The 10336-nt window shown below is 31.0% G+C and overlaps 3 protein-coding genes across 4 annotated transcripts; 1 reads left to right on the top strand and 2 right to left on the bottom strand.

Moving 5' to 3' along the window:
- Window positions 1-727: 727 nt before the first annotated feature.
- On the bottom strand, window positions 728-5544 carry LOC131670453 (protein max). The gene is made up of 4 exons (XM_058946061.1): window positions 5361-5544; window positions 5208-5267; window positions 4899-5133; window positions 728-4697 (listed from the first exon to the last, which is right to left on the bottom strand). Exons 1-4 carry the CDS (start codon window positions 5397-5399, stop codon window positions 4519-4521), a joined length of 513 nt encoding a protein of 170 aa, XP_058802044.1. The 5' UTR covers window positions 5400-5544; the 3' UTR covers window positions 728-4518.
- A 480-nt stretch (window positions 5545-6024) lies between these two features.
- LOC131670449 (ribosome biogenesis protein NOP53) lies at window positions 6025-7821 on the top strand. Of its 2 annotated transcripts, none has more exons than XM_058946055.1 (4): window positions 6025-6096; window positions 6189-6978; window positions 7063-7568; window positions 7650-7821. In XM_058946055.1, the coding sequence occupies exons 2-4, from the start codon at window positions 6208-6210 to the stop codon at window positions 7723-7725; spliced, it is 1353 nt and encodes a 450-aa protein (XP_058802038.1). In that variant the 5' UTR covers window positions 6025-6096; window positions 6189-6207; the 3' UTR covers window positions 7726-7821. The 2 variants fall into 2 exon arrangements, with proteins under 2 accessions (XP_058802038.1, XP_058802040.1); XM_058946057.1 differs by having other exon boundaries at window positions 6058-6096; window positions 6481-6978; window positions 7650-7784.
- A 21-nt stretch (window positions 7822-7842) lies between these two features.
- Window positions 7843-10141, bottom strand: LOC131670420 (uncharacterized). Its single transcript, XM_058946013.1, has 8 exons — window positions 9969-10141; window positions 9569-9840; window positions 9285-9438; window positions 9028-9210; window positions 8540-8943; window positions 8400-8487; window positions 8142-8322; window positions 7843-8064 (listed from the first exon to the last, which is right to left on the bottom strand). Exons 1-8 carry the CDS (start codon window positions 10139-10141, stop codon window positions 7843-7845), a joined length of 1677 nt encoding a protein of 558 aa, XP_058801996.1.
- Window positions 10142-10336: the final 195 nt, after the last annotated feature.

The following is a 10336-nucleotide window of genomic DNA, read 5'->3' as shown; positions in this document are numbered from 1 at the left end:
AGATCGATATATAGTTGATAGAGTCCAATTAAAAAAAATGTATACGTCATTTACTAAAAGCGGAACAATTTAGAAAAATATATAAAAAACATGCTATTATTAGTAAACGTAATATAAGAAATATATTTATTACTGTTATATGTATAAAAATAAATACATAAAATTTATGCTAAATTTCAATATGTTACAATCATAAAAAAGTAAAAGAAGAGATCAAATGAAGATATATGATTGAAATGAAAAAAAAACTGAATCGAACGGGAATCGAACCCGCGGTAGGGAAAACGAAAGCATAAAGCGTGCGCTTTAGCTATATCGGCTATTGGCACATTAAGTATTTTAATCATGAAAGTTACATATGTTCATAAAGGATCATAGGGTTTTAAGATTAAATACTTGTGCTTAGCCAATAGTAAATTGCTTCATTATTCCGGCATTGATCTGAAATCAACATAATTATCGATAATTTTACTATAAAGCTAAGCGTAAACTCGAGCGGGGCTCGAAAGTCTAAAATGCTTCCGAGCGAGCGAGTAAGCGCACACCGTTGCTCCGCCCTTTTTAGTCAGCTGTAACCAGACGCACGTTCCCCTCACTCGAAAGACGCACGTTTGTATACCCCTTCCATAGCTGAGAGGGGAACGTGCGTCCAGTTCGACGCTTGGCCGATACGGGGCGCTCGAACCAGTCGCCCAGACCTGGCACGCTCTAAAGCATTGCGGTTAGCAATCTCTCAACTAATCTCTACTGCGGTCACTATTAACGTCGAATTACTTGCGAGTGCGAAAGCGCTACTCCAAAATTTCGCCATCAGCTGAAAAGGCAACTATATAATATATCACAGTTTTTTTTCTTTCTTCTTTTTCATGCCCAACTCACTGTTCATAAAAGTCGCATGCATTAGAGTTATTGCGCAATCGTCATTTCTTTGCAAAAATAATTTAGTTGAATAGTCGTTTAGATTACGGCTTTGTTGTAATTTTATACCAAATTCAAATGTATATCAGGAACCTATTGATTATTTCTTATATAAATAAGTGCTGCGTGTCAGTAATGTGTGTTTATAATGTTTGGGCAGAAAAAAACTGTAATTTGAAATGCTCTCATGTGCTTTAAACGTACATACTACACGTGTTGTAATCTTATCTTGAAACCATAAATGAAAGTTTCATTAATCCAATGCGCTTTGCAAACATGTGAGGTACCGTTTAAATATGTGGAAAGTCGCCAGTTTTCTTTTTAAACAAACAGAAATGGTTAAAAAAAGTTTTTGTAAAAAACATGTTGAAATAGAATTGTTGCAATAACCGAAATTCCGTGACGTACTACAGCTAGTTTTTCTTTTCCTTTGAAATTTTCATAGGCATATCAGTGCATTTCACACAAAGATAATCAGCTAGTTTTACGAGCAAACGTTCATTGTGCGATTTTCCCCCACACAAGTTAAGTGTCTATACACACGCTATACGTGCAATCCACTTCGTATTATTGTTTGTACAATACACCTGAGGACGTGCGAAAGCACTATTTTGAAAGAAGTGAATCATAGCAGTGTTTAGAATTAATATTACGTTATGCGACTAACGATTAAACGAAAGCTGGTAATAAATCCCTAAGCGATGATCTATGACTGCTGTAAACAGGTGGCGACGAGTATGGGTTGTAGCCAAACATCCGGTCAAGCAATAAGACCGCACAATACTTGTGACGTCGGACTAAAGAATCAGTTAGTATACCGGTGAAGCGTCGATGAGCTAACATGCCAATGCCGAATCATATACGAAATTATTTGTTTCAAGTAGAATTATTTAATAATTCACTCTTTCATAATAAATACATCAGTTATTGATATATGTATAATGCGTCATTAACAATTTACCTTACACACCTCTTTTACTTGAACAATGACGCGACGTTAATTAACGAGACCCAACCCAATAAGAATTACATATTGTGACGTCCTTCCTGAAGACCTCAAGATTTTTTTAAACTTTATTAGCATTGTGATGTTCTTAAAATTGAAAGAACCAATCAAAATTATCAAAAATATAATAAAAAATTGTCCAAAGTAAAAAAATTAAGAATAACTCGACACTTGACTGCATATAATATTTTAGTTTGTCGTAAATAAATCATACGTCGAGTAGTTCTCGCAGTAAGCTGTTGCATTTCCTTTTAATTTTTACTTGCACTCGTGCCAAGATAAATATGTGCCAAATCACTTAATTATTGTCGAATAATGACGGATTTAAACAAGATGTAAACACGAAGAAGCAGTCGTAAAATAAAGATTTTACGTTATCCCAACGAATATGATTAACGGCGAGAACGTTGATCGCCGAACTTGTGGAGACATTTACTTGAATTACGCACTGATCAAAAATAGCGTCAGCATTATTTCAGGTTTGACGATTCACTATCGCACAATAAATATTCGTGAAAATCACAAGATAGTGATATTACAAGTCTAACTTATAGTACTAAGAAGAATGAAAGCATTAACACTTGGTATGCGACATACTTTGTGCGCATATTATCTGATAATAGTTATCAGAAACGTGTTAACGTTGAGGTTGCAGTGGTATATACGTCTTTTCGCCATTTTCAAACGTTTCCATGCAGTCTGTACGTTTCCTAAACAGCTGAACCATTTTACCGTTTTATTATCTTTTGGAAAATTTGAAGCCTACACAGTGTACAGAATGCGATCATTGTTTAACAGCGCGTATTAGAAGTAGCGCTAATTTATGGAATGTGGCACAATTAAGGCCAATTGTCGAAGAACCTATACTTCAGATTAATTTTTTACTCAATGAAAATGTTCAAGTTTTTGTTGTTCTAAAATTGTGTAAACAGAAAAGTATAAAAGACCCATGTAAAAGTAATTATACCATAACTTTAATAAACTATTAAGAACGAGCGAGGGAAGATACGATAGATATAGAACTATAGATATGGCAAACTTGAGTCACGGATACAGTTTATATGATTATCGTTTTAGATATTGTGATTGAATTTATATTTTGAGTAAGAGTTCACATTTTGAGATAGCAATGTACTGTACGGAAAGATAAATGAGACAGGATAGACATTATGAATTTCAATTACTCATTATTTTATCAGGATTTAGTTTTTAGAAATTTCTGTCCTGTGATCGTGCAGCTTTGATAAAATATCGATGAAACACTTTTCAAGCTTAAATGGAATGAAAAATTTGTAATGCTTGCAAATGCCGAGAAAGTGCCTCCGTAAGAGAAATATGTTAGGTGTCACGTATATTTCTGTTTGCTTACTATCGGATGCCACATTGATTTCAAATATTTTTTTAATCACGCAATTATTGTTAATTATTTGTAGCTGTATGAAAGTCTATTATGTGCGTAAACATCCCAATATGTGCTTTTATAATTTTAGTTCTTATAACGCGCAAACAAACTTAAAGAATAAACTCATTTTATAATTTAATTCCAGCATGATTATTTGTACGTTTATTAAAATGAAAATAAGTATTGTATCAGGCAAAATGGAAGAAGAATTCATCAGAAATTTGACATTTATAAGTGCTTTATTCTTTTTTAGTTTTTATGTTTAAATTCGATTTTTCATTAAAAAATCTGTATTTTACTAGATTAATTGTCGCGTAATTTTACATAAAATGGTTTCATATGTTTATTATCTTTGTTTATATACACAAAGATATACACAGACATATATAAGAATAATAAATTTCCATTTCAAACAACTTGCAAAAAAAAACAAACTTTGAGAACAAATGTTAAATTTATTATCTACATACTTTATGTACTCATTATTTTTCAGCTTCCAAATGAATAAACTCATTGGTTACCTAGTAAACAATGGAAAGAGTTACTGAAATTTACATGGAGATAGTAACATTTAACAAGAAACTTTAAAAAAATTTTAATATGCTCAAAAATTTATGAATGCTATTGTGTCTATGTAGAATGTAGAAAAATGTTTTAGTGGAAGTTGTATTTTATAATAAATACAATTTCAAAGTTTGTAAAATATCTTTTTTTATAATGACAATGTTTCTTGTACTTTAAACTTCAAAAAACATTTTTCTAAAAGAAAATTGATTACAAAAATCTTTTTTATAAACAAAAAGTCATTACAGCATATACTTTTTTTTGACGTAAGAATAGACAGGTACTAAATATATATATATATATCTCTCTCTCTTGGAGAAAAACCGATTATTGACGATTGCACGTCTCAGGCCTACTCCTAGAACCATTCTTTGTAAGTTGTTAAGAAATCATACAAAATTAATATTTAACACTTAACTGTTTAAAAAAACAAATTAGACTAATTCACTTGTCGTTTTACATCAATTATTGAATCTAACATTTTTTTTCATCTAAATAATTGCCTACCTTATACATATTTGAATGATATATCCATATTAATATTACTTATAACAAGTTGATCAAATTATCAAAATATCTGTTTGAATCCAATAGACCAGATTAGATTTGAAAAAAATTGCTTTTCGAATCAATGATGCAATCCTGCTACCTTCAACTTTTTTGCATTGCGCACAGCTCTAGTTTCACTGTCAGATGCATCCATATCGCATTCATTGAAATTTTCTATTCCAATTGAGTCAGATTTGGAAACATCGCAAGTTTCAGCTGTAAAGTTTCCTGTGTGTTTGGCTCTTTCTAAAGTGCGTACTAGAAAGATTAAAAATATTTATTAAGCAAACACTAAATGAAAAACGTATATATAAATAAATAGACTTTATAATACTGGTAAAAGATTGTTAGATTATTAAGAAAATAATACATTTAGCTATCTACACTCAATCCGATTAAAAATCTACAGAATTATATAAAAATATACAAATGAAAACATTGATTAGAAATACCACTTACTTTGAGATTCCAGAAGGTTATTCTGTCGTTTTAAATCATCAATATCTTGTTGATGAGAGGTATTCTTACGTCGCATAAATTGAATATACTCTGCTGCTTTTTTAAGGATTTGAGCTCTGCTGGCAACTTTTTCACCTTGTAACGATGGTACAGAATCTCGTAAACTTGAAAAACTATCTTTAATGTGATCTCTACGCTTCCTTTCAAGGGCATTATGATGGGCCCTTTTTTCAGCCTTAGAATAATATTAGTTAGATAACATATTAACTCAAATAATCTCTTATTGGGTGAAAATGAACGCAAAAATACCTGAGAGAAGTACTGTTGATTATTAGAGTGTCTTTGCCTTGAATCCGAATCGTCGCCTTCCTAAAGAACGAGATAAACAAATGCTAATTTTAATACTTTACAGACCTTTTTCAAGATAAATATTGCATTTTAAGTTTTGAAAAATGGACCTACATCGCTCTCGATATCGATGTCTCGATCATCGTCACTCATTTTTGAAAAATTCCAATGAATTTTTAGAAAATTGTGAAAGAACGTATTAACCAAAATGTCCAAAACAGTACGAGTGGCTTATGATGAGTTTACAACGTTGTCAAAATGTCAAGCGCACACGTGCGCACATAGGAGAAAGGTTTGCGCATGATGGCGCGTATTTCGAGATGTACGATTATTTCGAACATAATCAACCATATAACTCTAAATCAGCGATACATTCAATTGAAATTTAAATAAGTACATATAATTAGTGATTTAACAAGTGATTATACATTAAAATTTTATTAATTATTACAAAATGATGACCGTTCGTCTGCTAGTAGCGAATTTAGAGACACGGCAACGTTGCAAATTACATTCGCTTGTAAAAATCCCTACGTTACAATCAGCTGATAAGTACATTAAGGAATAATAATAAATATTTTTTATGATAATGCACGCGCGAAGTTAAGACAAGCGTTGGAATTGTCGTGTTGACTTGACTTTTTGTTCTAATAAAACATATTGCTTTCATAATATTTCCTTCTTACTTTAAGTTTAGTGACTTTCATGAAACGTAAAAAATCACTATATTGAAAACAACGTGTTCGGAGTGTAGTATATATATATATATGTAGCACATAATTTAACATGTGCTCGACTTTTGTATAACCTACAAATCGATGTTTTTATGAACATTTTCAAAGTAATCGAGGTAAAAACATTGCACACATTTTTAACAAATATTTGTTTCATAGACTTATCTTTATTTTCTGATTTATCAAATAATATTTTTTACATTAATAGATACTGTAAGTTGTAAAAAATGACTGATAATGTGATTAAAAAACGCAAAGTATCAAAAAAGACTAAAAAATCATGGAGAAAACATGTTGATATGAAAGATGTTGATGCTTATTTAGATAATGTAAGACTAAATGAAAGATTAGGTACACCATTTTCGGAAAGAAAAGATGAAGAACTGTTTGCTGTTGACAGAACCAGGAATGATGCTCATAATGAAACTAATATTCTATCTAAGAAAGAGCGCAGGGAATTGTTAAAAAACACAGAACCAAAATGTTTTGCCATTTTAAAGCCAATCACAGCTGTACCAGATCCAATTACCAAAAGAAATCGTGTCAGAACTCCAGAAGAAAGAAAGAGTTCAATTTTAAAACGTAAAGAGGAAGAAAGAAAATCAAAAGGTATACTAAAGTTAAAAGAAAAAGAAACTATTCAAAATAGAATTATAGCCAAGAAAAACAGAGCAATGAAACCTAAAAGAGGAGAATTTAAAGTTGATGTTTGGAAAGAAGAACAAGTGATTGAACCAGAATTGAAAAGTGAATGGTTGACAAATGATACAGTCAGACACACATTAACAAATACAGGAAAAAAACGAAAGAGAATACCTAAATCTGTACAAAAGAAACCTTCAGTTTTGCCAGCATTAACTGTACCTCATCCTGGTACTTCATACAATCCATTACCTGCTGATCATCAAAACTTGCTGGCTCAAGTTGCAGCTGAGGAACTAAAAATTATAAAGGAAGAAAAACATTTGGAACGAGTAACAAATAAAATGTTCAGGAAGGTAATTAATATTTTTCACCATAATTATTTAAAGAAAAATTTATCATGCATAAGAAATATATTAATGTTTATAACTATTTTCTAGGTAACATCTAAACAGAGAGATGAGGATAATTTAAAAGAAATGTCAGAAGGACTACCTCTTCAGGATGAAAAAACAATCTCAGATGAAGAAGATAGTGACCCAAATATAAAATCTATCAATCCACCAGTAAAAAGAGATAAAAAAACTTTACAACAGCGGCGTAAGCGAAAAGAGCAAAGAATGCTTGAGCATCAGATTAAGAAACAAAAACTTGAAAAAAGAAAAGTAGCTGACATTTACCATCTAAATCAAATACGAGTACAAATGTCTATAAAGCAGAAGAAAGAAGCAATGTTGAAAGAAAAACGATTGAAGTTCAAAGCAAAGAAAGCATTAGAACCCAAAGTTTTAAGTAGACATAAGTTTGAACCTCTGGAACAGGAATTTTTGTTGAGAAGCGAGTTATCAGGAAACTTAAGAAATGCTCAACCCGCAGGAAATTTATTAAAAGACAGATACAAATCTTTCCAACAGAGAAACATTGTTGCACCAGGCATTATTGAAATGTTAGTATCAATTTACTTATTTAATTATGCATACCATATATCTTTTATACAAATCCAACATAATACATTTTTTAATTACAGGAAAAAACTCAAGGCCAAGGTGAAGAGATACATCAAACCTGATCACAAGATTGATATGAAAAAAGTCTTAAAATAACTATAATTATAAGAATACTTGTACATATACGTTTATGTTATAAAAACAACGTTGTTTTGATTGTATAGGTAATAAAAGTATATTTATAACGATATAAAAAATATTTTCTGTTGTATATTATTCTTGGTCATAATTTGAATAATAATCATATTCATCTTCCGTTTTATATTCCAAGTGGCTTTCATCTTCAAATATTTCCTCATAGAATAATCTAAGTTTTTCTTCTTTACGCTTGTCATCAACTAAGTCAGCTGAACTTGAATTTTCATCTGTCATAGTACTTGTTGATATATATGTAATAGTTGACTCACGAGATTTAGTTTCGTTGAAGTCTTTTTCCTGTAAGTAATTGTAATAAATTACAAAAAACAATCGTGAATTATATTTTTTGAAAAATACAAAATAATTATCATTACCTCCGGTATTGTTATTTGCAATTTTTGAAGCTCTTCCAGAATTTCCAAAGTACTCATTACCGATCGAGAAGAAATGTTATCTATTTCTTCAATCAATTTATCCTCAAGTTCAACGTGTTTCGGTTCAAACCCTAAATCACCTCTTGAATAAACGTTTGATGATAAATCCACTGTTTCTAATCTGCGTAGTAAAATATGAATAATTGGTTTAATACGCAGACAATTTTTCAAAATCAAGCATTATTCTAATATAATTACGATTCAGAAGGGGCCATCCATTTACGTGAATTATATTTATCAATCACGCTCAGCAAATATGATGCAAAACTTTCGATATCTATAATTTCTCCTTCGCCCTAATTAAATGCAATTATGTTATTCAATAACCGATATGTAAATTAAAAATAAATTCAAAATGTATTTCACCGAAAGAGCGGTGTTAACGGCACATTTGATGATACCCAAAACTTCACAACAGGTATTAAGGGCAAATGATGTTTTCAATTTAAATCTATTTGTCATCGCTAGTTTGATTCTTTCTTGGTGGAGTATCACTTCCAACTTCCGACGGACATAGTCGTCGTCTGTGAACTCCCTTTTATTGGTGCTCTCTAAAAGCTGGTGATATTCTTCTTCGAAATTGGCTGGCGCGTCAAATGATTTCGACAGTTTATTTTTTACCGCTGAATGGATAGCTACCAACTTTTTCAGCAGTATACTTTGTATTTTTGAGGTAATCAATCTTTGCCTCATATGTATTTTAGATTCTTTGATTCTCTTGTGAAAATCCTTAAAAGTATTTCTGAATATGCAATATATCTTTGTTACTACAGTTGACCGTTATCAATTTTTAGCTCACTATATGTGTCATCGTTCTATAACTTACTTGTAATAATTTTTGTGCTCGGTGATATTAGCGTGGTCGCCCCAACACTGAACCAATTCGTTTTCAAGAATAACATTCTCTCGCAACATTCTTTGTACGGTTAGCGGAATTATAGTACTTATCAAATCAGATTGAAAGTCTTTTGATGTATCTAGTACGCTCTTGTAGGTTACTTTTTTTAAGCTAATTAATTAAAAACGAAAATCGCAATATAAAGGTCAAAATATGTGAAAGTACATAGAAATAAATCAAATTACTTTTGCCTGTGTATTTTGGCTTTCAATTGAAAATCCTTCAGCGCTTGCTCCAGTTCTTCTTCTTTTCGTGCGATATATTCATTATTATCGTTAAATTTTGACGTCAAAGATTCTTCGGATGCTTTGTAATCTTCCAGTGCGTTTATTTTAGCGTCTATAATTTGCATAAATTTTATTAGCTAATATTGATTGCAATCGCAAATAATACAATGAGTAAAAACGAATTATAATCATATATCAAAAAATATCCCAGCCGATTGTGAAATCTTAAAATTATTATTAACTTAATAATTTAATTTCAGAAGAAAGCTGTCTTCTAGTTTCGTCAAATTTATCGCTTATTTCTTTTACTCTATTTTCATGTTCTGCGGCGCGATTCTGCCTTTTTTTTTCGATGTCCTTATATTTTTGCTTTAACTTGTCCACTGTCTTAGTTTGTAAAGCAATATTAGTATTCAATTCAACGATAACAGCTTCAGACTCAATAGTTTTGTTATTGGAGTAATTTTTCACATACTCTGAAAAATCCTCTAATTTTTCATTCCTCGTTTGTAATCTATAATCACAAGTCGTGATATTAAAATTTTATAAACAGATTTGCGTCGCGATGTACTAAATTGAATACAGGGGCGTTGATGTAAAGTATTATATTCTACAATGAGACTTTGGATGAAAGATAGTTACCGTTGAATTTTCTGTTCAAGATCACTTATAAGCGTTTCATACATAGCCCTTTGTATGTTTATGATCGTGGGTTGCTCGTTGTACTCTTTATCTGTCAAGTTATTCATATCTGGAGATTGTAGTGTAGCTGGAAGGGAAATATTTCCCTTGTCTGCTCCTTCTAAGTCGACCATTTTTTGACTTTGTATGCTGTACTTTATCTTTGAAAATTTAAAGAAAACGGTAAAGGTTATTTTTCGTATTGGTATCAAAGCGTAATTGATAATTTTTGTTTTGTTTTTAATCATATGTATTCGGTCTTAATCAACACGAAACATATGAAAACGTTTAAAACTATTCCATCGTTACGTTTTCGTAAAATCATTTTA

Source organism: Phymastichus coffea, unplaced genomic scaffold (genome assembly GCF_024137745.1).
Source record: "Phymastichus coffea isolate CEN01 unplaced genomic scaffold, Cenicafe_Pcof_1.1 PCOF00110, whole genome shotgun sequence".
In the NCBI taxonomy this organism is placed as follows: domain Eukaryota; kingdom Metazoa; phylum Arthropoda; class Insecta; order Hymenoptera; family Eulophidae; genus Phymastichus; species Phymastichus coffea.
Note: the sequence above shows the minus strand (reverse complement) of the source record. Positions and strands in the feature narration are given on the sequence as shown.

Excerpts from the sequence above, each read along its gene's own strand:
- LOC131670453 (XM_058946061.1), bottom strand. The coding sequence starts at position 5,399 with ATGAGTGACGATGATCGAGACATCGATATCGAGAGCGAT. Across the intron at positions 5,268-5,360 it reads ACATCGATATCGAGAGCGAT|GAAGGCGACGATTCGGATTC; the intron begins GTAGGTCCATTT and ends CTCGTTCTTTAG. Across the intron at positions 5,134-5,207 it reads ATCAACAGTACTTCTCTCAG|GCTGAAAAAAGGGCCCATCA; the intron begins GTATTTTTGCGT and ends TATTATTCTAAG.
- LOC131670449 (XM_058946055.1), top strand. The coding sequence starts at position 6,208 with ATGACTGATAATGTGATTAAAAAACGCAAAGTATCAAAAAAGACTAAA. Across the intron at positions 6,979-7,062 it reads CAAATAAAATGTTCAGGAAG|GTAACATCTAAACAGAGAGA; the intron begins GTAATTAATATT and ends ACTATTTTCTAG. Across the intron at positions 7,569-7,649 it reads GCACCAGGCATTATTGAAAT|GAAAAAACTCAAGGCCAAGG; the intron begins GTTAGTATCAAT and ends TTTTAATTACAG.
- LOC131670420 (XM_058946013.1), bottom strand. The coding sequence starts at position 10,141 with ATGGTCGACTTAGAAGGAGCAGACAAGGGAAATATTTCCCTTCCAGCT. Across the intron at positions 9,439-9,568 it reads TTCTGAAATTAAATTATTAA|ACGCTAAAATAAACGCACTG; the intron begins GTTAATAATAAT and ends TGCAAATTATAG. Across the intron at positions 8,488-8,539 it reads CATTTTGAATTTATTTTTAA|AAATTATAGATATCGAAAGT; the intron begins TTTACATATCGG and ends AGGGCGAAGGAG.